The following is a 17,497-nucleotide window of genomic DNA, read 5'->3' on the forward strand; positions in this document are numbered from 1 at the left end:
TAGCCCATTGGTGTTTTTGAGGTGAAACATGGGGGATTTCATAGCATAGCTTACACTTGGGTGGCAAGAGAGACTGCACAGCTATTTAAAGGAGCAGGAAGAGCAACGTGCAGGAACAGAAAATGGATGCGCACAAAGGCATACAATGTTCAAGAGCTTAGTACAGAGTTAGCGAACGGAGAAAGTTCTAGAACGGTGAGCAGTCTCCCAAAGGGATGGAAAAGACGCTGCGAAGCACCAGCAGCCGAGACAGAGGAGCCGGGAGCTCCGCTCCGAGTGCATGGACGGGCGAGGCCGTGCACCGCGAACGGGTGGCGAAGGAACGTGCGGGCGTGGGAGGGCCCCTCTCGGCCACCGTCACGCGGGGAGCAACGGGTACTCCTCCCTGGGGGGGGGGGGTGGCGGAGCCACGGCGGCCATCTTGAGCCCAGGGGCCCGGGCGCTGCGGAGGCCAGGGCTCACGAGAGAAGGCCACCGCGGGCAGAGCTCGCCGGGCAGGGCCGTTGGCACCCGCACCGCAGGTCCCCACAGCCAGAGCCAGAGGCAGAGTGAGGAGCGCGGCGGTCCCCGCCCCCCAGGCCTCACGCCCGCCCGCCTGTCCGCCCGGCGGCCAGCACGGCCCCAGCCCGGGCAGCCAACCAGGCCGCGGCCCTGCGCGGCGGCGCCATGCGCCTCACCCTCCAGGCCGGGCCGCAGCTCACCTTCCACATCGACATTGACCCCGGCCAGACGGTGAGGGCCCTCAAGGAGAAAATTGAAGCCGAGCAGGGCAGAGAGGCCTTTCCGGTAGCGGGGCAGCAGCTCCTGTATGCGGGCCGCGTCCTGCAGGATGACGCTGTGCTCAGAGACTGTCAGATCCCCGAGCACCACGCTGTGACGGTCCTGGTGGCCAGACCCAAGGCGGCGACCACAGCCACAGCCACAGCCACAGCTCGGCAGTCCCAGCCTGCCACCACGGCCAGGCCCCCTGCCCCCGCAGCATCGGCTGGTGCTGGCGCCCCAGCGCGCGAAGCTGCCTTGCTCTCCGCGCCCGCCACGTCCGCGCCTGCCACTTCCACGGGTGCACCTGCTGGCGCACCTGCCTCACATCCAGCTGCAGGGCAGTCGGCAGGCCCGCCAGGGGCTCCAAGCCCTACACCAGATGATGCCATCGCGGGACCCTCCTCTGGGGCCCAGCCGTCTGAGCAGGCAGCAAGGGCGCTGCTGACACGTCCGTCTTCCGAGCCAGTGGTCGCCGAGATCGTGTCCATGGGCTACGAACGGGAGCACGTCCTTGCAGCCCTGAGAGCCAGTTCCAACAACCCTCACAGAGCCGTGGAGTATCTTTTAATGGGACTCCCCGGAGACAGGGCAAGTGCGGCCGAGGTCGAGCCCCCTCAAGCCGGTAGCAGCCGAGCTGGTCGGTCTTTAGGGGTGGCGGCAGGTGCAGCAGCTGCAACATCGGGTTCTGGAGGACACCCCCTTGACTTTTTACAGAGTCACCCTGACTTTCAACAGTTGAGACAAATTATTCAGCACCAACCTTCATTGCTTCCCGAAGTGCTGAAAGGCATACGTCCACGGAATCCTCAATTACTAGCGCAGTTTAGCCAGTACCAGGGGTATTTGAGTCACATGCTAACTACCCCTTTGGAAGAAGCTGGCGGTGAAAGGAGAGGAGGAGGAGTTGACAGTGTGGGAACTGCAGAAGCAGCCAGAGCAGATCGCATTAAAATAACACCCCAGGAATTGGCAGCTATAGAGAGGTTAAAGGCTTTGGGCTTTCCTGAAGGGCTTGTGGTTGAAGCATATTTTGCTTGTGAGAAGAATGAGGAGTGGGCTGCCAATTTTCTCCTGGAGCAGGACTTGGAGGAGGACTGAAGGGACTCTCCTGTGGCTCACTTCTCCCGCCGTTCCGTTCGTTGTGCTAACTTTGTCTCCTACAGCGTCTTGGATGACTTGGGTTTATGTTCACCATAGTTGGCATCAGAACTAGATGTTGGGGCAGGGGCGGGAGTCATACGATGCAGGGTGGGGAGAGATACCCTGCCTGTCTGCTTCAACCAGCAGATGCCTCAAATCCACACAGTGTGCAGAGTAGGCTGTCACCACCAGCAGCCATTGCAGGTCCTCATTTCTCCTGTGAAGCACCACGTCACTTCTAGGTTTCTCTCTTTGCAGTGGACTCCATCCACAATTGTAGTTTTCGTTATTTCTTTGATGCAACTTCAACTTTTCCTAGGTTTCCTTTCTGTGGTCTATACTATCCTATCATTTCTTCTTTCTGTGATGCCTCTGTCTAGGATACAACACTATGTCGTCACTTTTCCTATGTTTCTGTTTTCAATGGGCTCCATCCAGAGTAAGCCCAGGGTAATGTAATGCCCTTCTTTCTAGTTCTTTTGTTCACATTGGTTTTGGACACAGACTCTATAGAAATGTTTTCAAAGATTTTATTTATGTATAGAAAGGCAGAGTTACAGAGAGGCAGAGGTTGAGAGAGTGAGAGGAAAAGCAGTAGCCAGAGAGAGAGAGGTCTTCCATCTGTTCAGCCATGTGGGCAGTAAACTATTGATTTGATGATTCTCTCTCTCTCTCTCTCTCTCTCTCTGTCTCCTTCTGACTTATGGAAGACAACTTTCAAATACATTAATCTTAAAAAAAGTTTTCTCTCATTAGAATGTATGTGAGACCTGTCTAACTTGATTTGAGTAACTACCTGGAAAGACAGAATGATGTTGCTGTTCTGTTTGGTTTTCTTTAGTAGCAAAATGCCCCGTGTCCATTATCTGTGTATATTATGTCTATTTCAAGAAAGCTCTTAAAAAAGCTTTTATTCATTTATTGGAGAGGTAGAGTTACGGAGAGTGGGAGAGATGGGAGAAGGTCTTCCAACAAGTGGTTCACTCCCCAAATGGCCACTATGGCTGGAGATAACCCTATGTAAAACCAAGAACCAGAAGCTTCCTCAGGGTCTCCCACAACAGTGCAGGGACCCTAGCACTGGGGCCATTTTCTACTGCTTTCCAGGCCATAAGCAGAGAGCTGGATTTTTAGAGGAGCAGCTGGGACTCAAACCATGCCCTCATGACATGCTGGCCCTTCAGGCAGAGGCATAGCCTAAAATGCCACAGTGCTGGCACAGCAATCAAGTTTTAAAACCACACTTGCATGTTTGCTGTGGACGTGTCCCATTGTGAATTTATCACCTTTGAGGCCCATGCACAAGAGCAGCATTCCCTCCCCTTCTCTCTTGCCTTTTCCTTGGCAGGAATATGACTGGGAGCTGGCCATAAGTAAAATACTGCCTATTTAAAAAACTGACTGAATGGTGAGCCAGATCAGAAAGCAAACAAGTATTTCAAAATGCACTTTCTGGTATTTGTACATGCAGTGCTCTGCTAGAGAAAAATATGTTACTACGGATGTCACCTGTAAAAATTACTGTCAGCAAGTGTAGTCAGTTGTATGGCATTTGATTTTGGGGCCTAGCTTATTTCACTAAGTATAATGGATTCCAGTTACATCCATTTTGTTTCAAATGACAGGATTTCATTGTATACTGTGTGCTCTGCAATAGTGTACATATATTATAATGACCATATCCAGTCTTCAGGTGATGGACATTTGGTTTGTTTCCCTATCTTAGCTACTGTGAATTCAGCTGCAGTAAGCATGAAGGTACAGCTAACACTTTCATATGCTGATTTCATTTCCTTTGTGTAAATTCCCAGCAGTGGGATGTTTGGGTCATATGGTAGGTCTACATTCAGAATTCTGAGGTATCTCAGACAGTATATTGTTTCCCCAGTCGCTGTACCAGTTTACATTCCCAACAAGAGTGGATCGGTTGCCTTTTCCCAAATCCTCGGCAAATGTTTGTGGTTTGTTGACTTCTGTATGAAAGACATTCTAAGGGGGTGAGGTGAAACTATATTGTGAATTAGATTTGCATTTCCCTCACAGCTAGTGGTCCTGAGCATTTTTTCATGTATCTCTTAGCCATTTTATTTCCTCTTATGACAAATGCCTGTTCAAGTAATTTGCCCATTTCTTATCTGGATTGTTTGCTTTCTTGCCATTGAGTTTCCTGAGCTCATTTTAGATTCGGGTAAAGCTGTTTCATTGAACTCTGACAAAGACTTAAATTAGAATATAAAAGTACAGATTTTCTAAATAAATCACAGGAAAGAGTTTCAGAGTTAAGACTTGGAAAAGACATCCTAAACATGGCACTTAAAGCAATATCCAACAAATTTACACTTGAACTTAGCCAAAAGGCTGAGAAGCGATAATATATCCAACAATGTTTAAAGGAATCATTTGAACTAGGAAATTAGCTATGTCTGTTCTGCAAAACACCAGTAAGGGTCAAGTTAGCAAAGATAGGCAACAAAATGGCCAAAATACGTGCAGACCACTCATGTAACAAAAGGACTTATTCATAGAGTGTACAAAAATATTACTGAAAATTCACGTCAGACAGGCAATGATAAGGTGAATTGAGGGGCAGGCACTTGGAACATTAGTTTAGGCTGCTCTAGTGATGTCAGTCCCACATGGACATAAGTGATTCAAGTCCAGGCTTCACTGCAAATCTAGATCCATAGTAATACACACCTGGGATGCACAGGTGATGGTTCAATACGTCTGTCCCTACCACTAATGTGGGAGGTGGGAATGGAGCTATGAGCTGCTCTTTAGCCAGGCCAGCCATGGTCTGTGGGCTCTGAAAGAGTGAACTGGTGGATAGAAGATGTGTCTGTCCCTGTATTCTTCCCCTCAAGTCTAATGGAAGAAAGCATTATTGAGAAAAAATGTTTGTTCTAGTGCCAAAAATGTCTCGCTTCCTGCACGTGTACTCAAAATACCATTTCCAAGCACTTTATAAATCGTCGTTTTTTTCATATCTTTAAGGTGGGAGCAGGAGTGGGAAACAGAGACACTCCTCCAGTTGCCCACCACAATGGGACCTGGCAGAGGCCAAAGCCATGAGGCAGGAACTCCACTCTAGTCACCCAGGTAGATGGGAGGGCCCCAGGTTTTTGGCGCCACATTCTGCCGCTGTGCCAGCTGCCATAGGCTGGGGGCTATATTAGAAGCAGAGGAGCTGGGTCTCAAACCAAAACTCCCATATGGGATGCTGGCATCCCAGGCAGTAGTTTCACCTGCTGTGCCAACAGGCTGCCCCCAACCAGGAATTCTCTAATCAGCAAAGCTGACTTTGGAGAATGAAAAGGCCATCCAGAAATTCTCCCTGAGAGAAATCTCGGACACTCTGTGGCCAGCATAACTTCCTTGACACAGTGGGTCAAACACATCCTTACGACAGAAATGCAGAACTAAAAGAGGGGGTCTCCCAACATGGAATGAAAGGCAGTACAACAGCAGGTGTCCAGAGAGAGGTACGCATAGGACAGAGACTGAACTAAGGAGAAAGTGCTGATATTTCACAGAAAGGTAGAAGGAAGGATCTGGAATATTTTCACCATCAAGAAATGTTGTTGGGGAGTCAGATGTGTTGACCTTGGTTTGCACATTACCCACGGTTTCCGTGTATTCCAACAATGCACACTGGACTCAGTGTTTGACATAGCAGTGTAGACACAGATTGGGACACCTGCACCCCACACCGGTATGCCTGCCTATATTCAAGTGCTTGCTTGGCTGCCAGTTTGAGTTTGCTGTGGATGCAGGCTCTGGCGTCCAGCAGGGGATGCATCACATACTTGGATCCCTGCCACCAACATGGGATCCACGGACTGAGTTCCTGGCTCCTGGCTTCTGCCTGACAGCCCCAGCTGTTAACCAGGGTTTGGGGAAGCATATGAAGGAGGAGAAACCTCTGTCTGTCTTTTCTTGCTGTCTCTCCACATTTCAAAATAAAAAATTGCAAAGGTGGTGAGTTTCTACTTAAAAAGTTGCATGGTATCACATGCATATGTAACGTTCCTATACATCAATGCAAAAAGAATTTCAAGGTACAGTTGTTGTGGGTTTGGAGACAACGTGGGAAGCCAGCATCCCTTGTGAGAGTGTTAGTTCAATGCCCAGCACCTAGCTTGTCATCGAGCTTCTGGATCATGGGCCTGGGAAAAAAGCCAAGGATGGCCCCATGTCCTGGGTGCATGACACAGCAGGCAAACTGGACTGAGTTCCTGCTCCAACCTATTCTGTGGGCATTGAGCCACAGCATGGAAGATATATACATATATGTGTGTGTGTGTGTGTGTTCCTCTCTGTATCACTCTGCCTGCCAAATGATCAAATATTTTTTACAGATCAACAAATGGGTCTGTATCAAATAGATTTCACTTTTTATCAGAACATTTTATGTCTTGAAAGGTGGCTGAAGCAAAAATTAACCAATCGTTGTGGTTTCCACAGTGTGAGCAGAAACACTGAGGATTTATTTCATACCATATCTTACACTTGGGAGAGAGGGGAGATTGCACAGAGAGTTAAACAGGGAGTCTGGTGGCCCCTTCAGACACAGGTAGAATGTCCTGCACAAGCAGGCTGCCAGTTGTGGCTGGAAAGACTCTCTCCAGGAAACTGGCATTTCCTCTACTAACAGCTTCCTGTGCTGCATGTGTGACCTTGCAGATTTAAATCACACCTTCAGGGTGGGTGCAATCTTTAGTCAGAGCTGGCAGGGGAAGGGGATGAGAACCTGGGGAGAGTTGGATCAGCTCCAAGAGACCCTGGCTATTTTGTGTGACCTTGCAGTTTATACCATGCCTTCCATAGAGTTGGGATCTTCCACCCAGAGCTAGCAGTGGAGGGGGCTGACCCCTATGGAGACTGACAGTCTCCAGGAGAACCCTGCCAGCTCCTTGAGCCCCAAGCAAAACAGCACAGTATGTGAAACCCCCTGTCCAATGGGCACCCCCAATAGCATAACTCAATTAACATATAGTGCTGCCTTAAAATCCGAGGACACTTCCTCAAAGCCAGTGTGCTGCTGGGGCGTGCCACCTGGTCTTCTGAAGCACCAGACACGTTCTCAATCGCTTGTCAATGCCACAAAGTTTCTGCCTCTTTGCAAATAGTTTCCTGGCTTTTCATTTCTGTACTAAGCTGGGGAAAAGAACCCCCATGAGACTCATTCCAGCAACGGCCCTCCCCTTCCGTGATCGGTAACATCTTTGGTGCCCAACGTGGGCCTCGATAGAAGACTTCACCAAGGTCTGTATTCCTTCCCACAAGCGGGACCAGATCTTTGGGAATGACCGTTGATCATCCAGGGTGTCACCGCTCTCCGAGAACATGGAGTCCTTCTGGCCACAGCTTAGCCACGGCCTAAATTTCGGAGGGATTGTAAAGGGGGGAGGGAAGCCAGGAAGGGTAGTTGGGTGAGAGCCTAGAGACACCCCCCCCAATCTCGCTTTGGTTTTCTAGTGGCCAGACTGCGACCCAAGGACCTTGCCTCTCTCTTGGAGGGAAAGCCTGGTCATGCCACCTACTGCTACGTGAGTGGCGCTTTGCCTTACCTAGGCTAATATTGGCCCTCCAGGTAAACTCAGGCAACTAGATAGCAAACAGTCATGAGCAATAGGAGATTTCAACCACTCAATGAAGCAACACATCTGTCCAATCCTAGAGCCATTCATGTTAGGAATATTTCATGGAGACTGTTTGGGATTGTTACGAAACATAATTTAAAACTAAGGCTGGGAAGTAGATCAAGGAAATCAGCAGATAGAAAAATGTCACAAGTATAAAAATGTGTTCTTGGTAAAGAAGGTTAAAAAGAAAAGAGACTTTTTTTAAATCGAGGAAGGACATGGTTTGTATGAATTGCTTTATGCTAATGGCTAGTTTACTCTAGACTGGAATGGAAAAGGTAGAAAGGTTTGACTAAGTTGCAGAAGCTGTGATGAAGTCACAGAAATTAATGAAAGGCAAAATTTTTGGATACAAAGTTATTCTATTTTCTTTTTTTTTACTTATTTTATTTTTTTATTTAGTGAATATAAATTTCCAAAATATAGCTCATGGATTACAAAGGCTTCCCCCCCCCCACAATTCCCCCCCACCCGCAACCCTCCCCCCTCCCACTTGCTCTCCCCTTCCATTCCCATCAATATTCATTTTCATTTCTCTTTATATATAGAAAATCAGTTTAGTATATATATAGATTTCAACAGTTTGTCCTCCCATAGCAACACAAAGTGAAAAAATACTGTTGGAGTACTAGTTATAGCATTAAATAACAGTGTACATCACATTAATGACTGAGATTCTGCAAGATATTTTTTTTTTAAAAAAAGAGTGATTATTTTTCTATGTAATTTCCAATTTAAAACCAAGGGGTTTTTTTTTTTCATTTTCAATTATCTTTATATACAGAAGATCGCTTCAGTGTATACTAAGCAAAGCTTTCATCAGTTTGCACCCACACATAACCACAAAGTGTAAAAATACTGTTTCAGTACTAGCTATATCATTACTTCACCTTTGACAACCTATTAAGGACAGGTCCCACTTGGGATGCAAGTACACAGTGACTCCTGATGTTGATTTAACAATTTAACACTCTTGTTTATGGCATCAGTAATCTCCCTAGGCTCTAGCCATGAGTTGCCGAGGCTATGGAAGCCTTTAGGATTTGCCGACTTCAATCCTATTCCGACAAGGCCATAGTCAAAGTGGAAGTTCTCTCCTCCCTTCAGAGAAAGTTACCTCCTACTTTGATGGCCCCGTTCTTTCCACTGGGATCACACTCGCTGAGATCCTTCATTTAGGTCTCCTTCTTCTTCATCTTTTTTTTTTCCCCAGCGTGTCTTGGCTTTCCATGCCTAAAATACTCTCATAGGCTCTTGAGCCAGATCCGAATGCCTTAAGGGCTGATTCTGAGGCCAGAGTGCTATTTAGGACATATGTCATTCTATGAGTCTGCTGTGTATCCTGCTTCCCATGTTGGATCCTTATCTACCCCCCCCCTTTTTTTATCAGTTAGTATTAGCAGACATTAATCTTGTTTGTGTGATTCCTTTGACTCTTAGGCCTATCAGTGTGATCAGTTGTGAAATGAAATTGATCACCTGGGCTGGTGAGATGGCATTGGTACATGCCACCTTGATGGGATTGTATCGGAATCCCCTAGAACTTTTCTAACTTCATCATTTGGGGCAAATCCAATTGAGCATGTCCCCTATTATACATCTCCTCCCTCTCCTTTTCTCATTCTTATATTTAACCGGGATCAGTTTTCAGTTAAGATTTAGACACCTCAGAATAATTGTGTGTTAATTATAAAGTTTACCAAAAAATACTAAAATAAAGTGTTACATTGTACATCAACAGTCAGCACATAGCTGATCAAGTCACTATTTCTCATAGTGTCCATTACACTTCCACAGGTTACCCTTTGGTGCTCAGTTAGTTGTCACCGATCAGGGAAAACAAATGATATTTGTTTCTTTGGGACTGGCTTAATTCACTTAGCATGATGTTTTCCAGATTCCTCCATCTTGTTGCAAATGACTGGGTTTCATTGTTTTTGACTGCTGTATAGTATTCCATAGAGTACATGTCCCATAGTTTCTTTATCCAGTCTACTGTTGATGGGCATTTGGGTTGGTTCCAGGTCTTAGCTATTGTGAATTGAGCTGCAATAAATATTAATGTGCAGATGCCTTTTTTGTTTGCCAATTTAATTTCCTTTGGGTAAATTCCAAGGAGTGGGATGGCTGGGTTGAATGGTAGGGTTATATTCAGGTTTCTGAGGAATCTCCAGACTGACTTCCATAGTGGCTTAACCAGTTTGCAGTACCACCAACAGTGGGTTAGTGTCCCTTTTTCCCCACTTCCTCTCCAGCATCTATTGTTGGTTGATTTCTAAATGTGGGCCATTCTAACCGGGGTGAGGTGAACCCTCATTGTGGTTTTGATTTGCATTTCCCTGATGGCTAGTGATCCAGAACATTTTTTCATGTGTCTGTTGGCCATTTGGATTTCCTCTTTTGAAAAATGTCTGTTGAGGTCTTTGGCCCATCTCTTAAGTGGATTGTTTGTTTTGATGTTGAGGAGTTTCTTGATTTCTTTGAAGATTCTGGTTATCAACCCTTTATCTGTAGTATAGTTTGCAAATATTTTTTTCCCATTCTGTCAGTTTCCTATTCACTTTCCTGACTGTTTCTTTTGCAGTAAAGAAACTTCTCAGTTTGATGCAATCCCAATAGTTAATTTTGGCTTTGACTGCCTGTGCTCCTGGGGTATTTTCCAAGAAATCTTTACCTGTGCCTATATCTTGCAAGGTTTCTCTAATGCTCTCTAATAATTTGATGGTGTCTGGTCGTAGATTTAAGTTTTTGATCCAAGTTGAGTGAATTTTTGTGTAAGGTGAAAGGTAGGGATCTTGCTTCATGATTCTGCATGTGGAAATCCAATTTTCCCAGCACCATTTATTGAATAGGCTGTCCTTACTCCAGGGATTGGTTTTGGATCCTTGATCAAATATGAGTTGGCTGTAGATGTTTGGGTTCATTTCTGGTATTTCTATTCTGTTCTATTGGTCGATCCATCTGTTTCTGTACCAGTACCATGCTGTTTTGATAACTACTGCCCTGTAGTATGTCCTGAAATCTGGTATTGTGATGCCTCCGGCTTTGTTTTTGTTGTACAAGATTGCTTTGGCTATTCGAGGTCTCCTGTGTCTCCATATAAATTTCAGCATCATTTTTTCCAGATCTGAGAAGAATGTCTTTGGTATCTTGATTGGTATTGCATTGAATGTATAAATTGCTTTTGGGAGAATGGACATTTTGATGATGTTGATTCTTCCAATCCATGAGCATGGAAGATTTCTCCATTTTTTGGTATCCTCTTCTATTTCTTTCTTTAAGGTTTTGTAATTTTCATCGTAGAGATCTTTAATGTCCTTGGTTAAGTTTATTCCAAGGTATTTGATTGTTTTTGTAGCTATTGAGAATGGGATTGAATTTAGAAATTCTTTCTCAGCTGTGGCATTGTCTGTGTATACTAAGGCTGTTGATTTTTGTGCATTGATTTTATATCCTGCTACTTTGCCAAACTCTTCTATGAGTCCAATAGTCTCTTAGTAGAGTTCTTTGGGTCCCTAAATAAAGAATCATATCGTCTGCAAAGAGGGATAGTTTGAGTTCTTCCTTCCCGATTTGTATCCCTTTAATTTCTTTTTCTTGCCTGATAGCTCTGGCTAAGACTTCCAGAACTATATTGAAGAGCAGTGGTGAGAGTGGGCATCCCTGTCTCGTATGAGATCTCAGCGGAAATGCTTCCAACTTTTCCCCGTTCAATAGGATACTGGCCGTAGGTTTTTCATAAATTGCTTTGATTGTATTGAGGAATGTTCCTTTTATACCCAGTTTGCTTAGGGTTTTCATCATGAAATGGTGTTGTATTTTATTAAATGTTTTCTCTGCGTCTATTGAGAGAGTCATATGGTTTTTCTTCTGCAGTCTGTTAATGTGGTGTATCACGTTGATTGTTTTGCAAACATTGAACCATCCCTGCATACCAGGGATAAATCCCACTTGGTCTGGGTGGATGATCTTTCTAATGTGATGTTGCATTCTATTGGCCAGAATTTTATTGAGGATTTTTGCATCTATGTTCATCAGGGATATTGGTCTGTAATTCTCTTTCAATGCTGCATCTTTTTCCGGCTTAAGAATTAAGGTGATGCTGGCTTCATAGAAAGAGTTTGGGAGGATTCCTTCTTTTTTGATTGCCCTGAATAGTTTGAGGAGAATTGGGGTTAGTTCTTCTTTAAATGTCTGGTAGAATTCAGCCGTGAAACCATCTGGTCCTGGGCTTTTCTTTGTTGGGAGGGCCTTTATTACTGTTTCAATTTCTGTGTCAGTTATGGGTCTGTTTAGGTTTTCTATGTCTTCCTGGTTCAATTTAGGTAGGTTGTATGTGTCCAGGAATCTATCCATTTCTGATAGATTTCCCTGTTTGCTGGCATACAAGTCCTTGTAGTTATTTCTGATGATTCTTTTTATTTCTGTGGTGTCTGTTGTTACGTTTACTTTTTCATCTCCAATTGTACTGATTTGGGTCTTTTCTTTTTTTAGTTAGTTGGGCCAGTGGGGTGTCAATTTCGTTTATTTTTTCAAGAAACCAGCTCCTCGTTTGGCTGATTTTTTGTAATGTTTTTTTTGGATTCAATCCTGTTGATTTCCTCTCTGATTTTAATTATTTCTATTCTCCTACTAGCTTTGGGTCTGGTTTGCTGCTGATTTTCTAGATCCTTGAGATGAGTTGAAAGTTCATCTATTTGGTGCCTTTCCAATTTCTCAATATAGGCACCTATTGATATAAATTTTCCTCTTAACACTGCTTTTGCTGTATCCCATAGGTTTTGGTATGATGTGCTGTTATCCTCATTTACTTCCAGAAAATTTTTGATTTCTCTTTTAATTTCTTCTATGACCCATTGTTCATTCAGGAGCATGTTGTTCAGTCTCCATGTGTTTGTACGTGCTCTGGGGATTCCCGAGTTGCTAGTTTCCAACTTCATTCCTTTATGGTCTGAGAAGCTGCATGGTATGATTCTAATTCTCTTGAATTTGCTGAGACTTGCTTTATGGCCTAGCATGTGGTCAATCCTAGAGAAGGTTCCATGTACTGCTGAGAAGAATGTAAAGTCTTTCTGTGTAGGATAAAAAGTTCTGTAGATATCTGTTAGGTCCATTTGAGCTATAGTGTCATTTAAATCTACTGTCTCCTTGTTGGTCTTCTGTCCTGATGATCTGTCTATCTCTGAGAGTGGAGTATTGAAGTCCCCCAGTACTATTGTATTGGGGTCTAAGTCTCCCTTTAATTCCCTTAACAAGTCTTTTAAATAAACCGGTGCCCTGTAATTAGGTGCATATACACTGATAATCGTTATATCTTCCTGTTGAATGAATCCCTTAATCATTATATAGTGCCCCTCTTTGTCTCTCCTAATAGTTTTTGTGGTAAAATTTATGTTATCTGATATTAAGATGGCTACTCCCGCTCTTTTTTCATTTCTGTTGGCATAGTATATCTTTTTCCAGCCTTTCACTTTCAGTCTGTGTGCATCTTTGTTAGAAAGATGTGTTTCTTGTAAGCAGCAGATAGATGGGTTTTGTTCTTTAACCCAATCAGCCAATCGGTGTCTTTTAACTGGATTGTTCAGGCCTTTAACGTTTAATGTGACTATCGATAAGTAGTAACTTTGCCCTATCATTTTTGGGTTTCCTGTGATCTTTTGCTGTGAGGTTTCCTTCCTTTACCTTCTTTCATATTGGTGACTGCGTTTCTGTGTTTCTGCATGTATCACATCTTTAAGCATCTTTTGCAGGGCTGGACGAGTGGCGACGAATTCTTTCAATTTCTGTTTGCTGTGAAAGGTCTTTCTTTCACCTTCATTCACAAATGAGAGCTTTGCAGGATATAATATTCTGGGCTGGCAGTTTTTCTCTCTTAGTACCTGGGCTATATCTCGCCATTCCCTCCTCGCTTGTAAGGTTTCTGATGAGAAGTCAGCTGTGAGTCTAATTGGGGATCCTCTGAGAGTGGTCTGATGTTTCTCTCTTGCACATTTTAAGATCTTTTCTTTATGTTTCACTGTGGTGAGTTTAATTACAATGTGTCGTGGTGAGGATCTCTTTTGGTCATGTTTATTAGGGGTTCTATGAGCTTCCTGTACTAAGATGTCTCTGTCCTTCAAATCTGAGAAGTTTTCTGCTAGTATCTCACTAAAAAGGCCTTCTAATCCTTTTTCCCTCTCCATGCCTTTAGGAACTCCTAGGACCCGAATGTTGGGTTTTTTAATAGTATCCTGTAGATTCCCGACAATATTTTTTAGATTTCTTATTTCCTCTTCTTTTCTTTGGTTTGCCTGTTTCCTTTCCTATTCTCTGTCTTCTAATTCCGATATTCTCTCTTCTGCTTCGCCCATTCTGTTTTTAAGGCTCTCTAATGTGTTTGTCATTTGATCTATTGAATTCTTCATTTCATTACGGTTTCTCGTCACTATCACAGTTTCATGTTCTACTAGTTGTTTCATTTCATTTTGATTCCTCCTTAATATTTCATTTTCACGAGAGAGATTTTCTATCTTGTCCATTAAGGATTTCTGTAGTTCAAGAATTTGTTTTTGAGAACTTCTTAATGATCTTACCAATTTTTTGAGATCCGCTTCTTGCATTTCTTCTATCTCATCATCTTCATAATCTTGAATTGGGGTGTCTTTTTCATTTGGGGGCATTATAGTGTCTTCCTTGCTCTTGTTGCCTTGGTTTCTACGTTTGTTTGGCATCTTGGAGGTGTTGCCAAAGAGCTCTGATTCTTCAGTGTTGCCTAGGCTAAGGAGTTTGTTTTACTTATGTAAAGTAAGTGGTCCCTGCTCTTTGTCTTTCTGCGGTTTGTAAGGAGAGTGCAGAGAGAGGCTAGTGTCCCAGCTGGTTCCCCCTTTTTTTTTTTCTTCCAGTCAGCCTGGTGTAGCTCCCCCTCCCCACCACGTGAGCTCTGACCATGGTCTAAGCTTCATGGCCAATGTCTCCCAGTTACCTTTTCTTCCAGCGCCGGGGCTCAAATTCTGTGGGTGGGCCGTGTCCATGGCACGCCTCCGTGTGGGTTGGGTCGGGTCAGATCGGTGAGGCGCGCCGCAGCTGGGCGCTGCTAGGTGCGGCTCAGTGCGGCTAGGTGCAGCTCGGCAGGGCTCGGCGCGGCACGGAAGTGGGCCACCTTACTCTCCCAGTAGGTCCTCCGTGTCGCATCCACTAGATCCGGAAGAGTTTCCTCTGCAGTTTTTTCCTCTGAGACTCTTCTTCAGGGTACAGTAACTCCACCCTTGTTTAAATTTCTTTTCCCAAACTGTTGTGTGTGCCCTCACTCTTCTGCCATCTTGGCTCCGCCCTCCAAAATTATTCTATTTTCTTTGACATAAAATTAGAATCTGATCCTCTGTTAAAGTAATGATGTTTTTGCAACAATAAGGCCACAACCAGAGTCAAGGGAAGGAAAACAAACCCCTGACACTTTGAAAAGTGGCTGCTCCCAATTGTCTGGTGAAGAGTTAAATGCAGGGCTGGCACTGTGGCGCAGCCAGTTAACACTCTGGGCTGAAGCGCCAGCATCCCATATGGGCACCAGTTCGAACCCAGCTGCTCCACTTCCGGTCCAGCTCTCTACTATGGCCTGGGAAAGCCAAAGAAGATGGCCCAAGTCCTTGGGTCCCTGCACCCACGTGGGAGACCCAGAAGAAACTCCCGACTCCTGGCTTAGGATCGGTGCAGTTGCGGCCAACTGGGGAGTGAACCAGAGGATGGAAGACCTCTCTCTCTCTCTACCTCTCTTCTCTCTGTGTAACTCTGTCTTTCAAATAAATAACTAAATCTTTAAAAAATGCAGTTATCTTGTCTAGGGAGGGAAGATGTCCTAAGCTCTCTCTCCGTAACTCCAGTCATAAATCTGTCCTATAAATATGACCCACGTGTCTCCTTTGTAAACATGCCAGACCCACTAACCTTTTGAAGTGTGGTCCTAAGTCATATAGGCTGCAATTTAGACACAATTCTGTAAGGGTTAAAGTATGATGCTAATGAACCTATAAATATTGTAATACACCTAGGCACAGGGTTCAATTGTCAAAACCATATTTCCCCCTGAGCCTGCTGGCATTAAAAACTGCCCCTGTTCCTCCAGTTTCTGGTGCCCGTCGGAACGAAGACAGTTCCCCCTCCAAGTTTCTTGTAACAGTAAGAGGACTCCATGTGTAAAATGCCAGATAAGTAACCAAAAAGTTTGACCCCTCTCTGTCAGGTCACTGTGCATGCTCCTTTTGTCTCCACAAGGGTTCCTGAGACAGATGTTTGTAAGGAGCCTCAGAGACAAATGTGAGGCTGTTCTTGGGGTACAGTAACTTTTCTTCAGTTGCCTAAGCCCTAAAAAACCCAGAGAGTCCATGGGAGGCATGGACTTTAAAGGTCTTTGAGACATCACCAGTCAGGACAGGTTTGACCTTCTGATAGTTTGGTATGAGAGTTAAACTGCTTTCAGAGTTGGAGGCAGCAGCATTACTGGGGGAATAGGCCATTTTATCAAGGCCCTCATCCTGAGAGGCAAAGGAGTGGAGACCAGGGGCGGGATAAACTGAGACAGGAGTAGGAGTGGCAATCCTCACACTCGGAAGGCCTGTCCTGGTGGACAAGAAGGCCATCCTTGTGATGACCACTCACAGAGGGCTGTGCCCCAGGGGCCGCACTGGGTTTACCTCCCAGTGCCTGCCAGGCTCAGTCCTCATGTTAGGGTTGTATAGAGAGAGGAAGCGACCTCTCTAGGCAGTCCATTCTCTCTCCTTTACTATTCAATGGGATCTCAGTCCTCACGAGTGGATCCCCGGACACCTCTTCGGTGCATCCTTAAGAGTTGGGATCACTTTGACCTCCAGATCCTCGGAAAGAAGGTCCTTAATTTCGGGGGAGTGGCAAGATGGCGGAATAGGAAGGGAGCACATTGATATTTCGTCAAGACACACGTTAATAAAAGTGGAGATACTGCAGGGTCAAGGAAGAGTAGGGGAAGACACAGCAGAGGAAACTCTTCCGGAACTAGTGATTCACAGTGTACCTGCGTGGAGAGTGTGGGAGCCCAAGTTCGGGACACCAGCGGCAGACTCAACGCACCAGCGCTGGAACGCGAGGTGAGCCGAACCTCAATAGCCCGAGACACCAGCGGGCAAGCAGAAAGAGGAGACTAGAGGGAACGAGGCTTGAAACTCCGTGGGGAAAAGTTCACCAGGCTAACTAGAAGAGAGAGAGGAAAAAAAAAAAAGTGACCGATATGGACACGAGTTTCTCTCCCTCCGCTCACCTCTCAAAGGCGAGCAAGACAAAGAACAGGCGCCATTTTGGAGATACGTCATAAGCAGGGCGACCTCAGGTCTGCACCGGCCCTGAGCCTAGCAGAAAAACCTGACTCTGGGGGGAGGGGTGAAATAACAGGAGATTAGCATCTAACTTGGCAACCCAGTGGGAGACTGCAGGAGAATTGGAGCCCACATTGAGGGCAGCAGAGATTCCCTGTGTGGTCCTTGGGAAAGAGCTTCCAATCTCTGGCTCCTGTGGGTATATCATTTGCCTGCTAACTACCTCCAATTACGTTCTGCTGTGCGGTATTACTTCCCTTTTGAATAAAAAAAAGAAAGAAAGAAAGAGAGATTTACCACCTAACCTGGGAGTGTCATCTTTGACACACCCTCAGCCCTGAGGAACCAAACACAGCTCTCAGTCCACACTCATCTCAAGCCTCTAAGGCTCCACCGAAAGCAGACAGTCCACTTAATATAGAGCCATAGTGTAACAAGAAAAAACACCACAGTGAAGAAACCAAATATCTCCAACATGCCATACAACAAACGCAAAAACCGAGGTAACAAGAACAAGGAAGACACTATGATGCCCCCAAATGAAAAAGACACCCCAATTCAAGATTATGAAGATGATGAGATTGAAGAAATGCAAGAAGCAGATCTCAAAAAATTGATAAGAACATTAAG

The 17,497-nt window shown here is 45.1% G+C and overlaps 1 protein-coding gene across 1 annotated transcript; it reads left to right on the forward strand.

The window, feature by feature from the left end:
* The first annotated feature begins 666 nt into the window (after positions 1–666).
* LOC133752805 (UV excision repair protein RAD23 homolog B-like) lies at positions 667–1,860 on the forward strand. Its single transcript, XM_062183112.1, has one exon. The coding sequence runs from the start codon at positions 667–669 to the stop codon at positions 1,858–1,860; it is 1,194 nt and encodes a 397-aa protein (XP_062039096.1).
* Positions 1,861–17,497: the final 15,637 nt, after the last annotated feature.

Source organism: Lepus europaeus, chromosome X (assembly GCF_033115175.1).
Source record: "Lepus europaeus isolate LE1 chromosome X, mLepTim1.pri, whole genome shotgun sequence".
NCBI classification, from domain to species: Eukaryota; Metazoa; Chordata; class Mammalia; order Lagomorpha; family Leporidae; genus Lepus; species Lepus europaeus.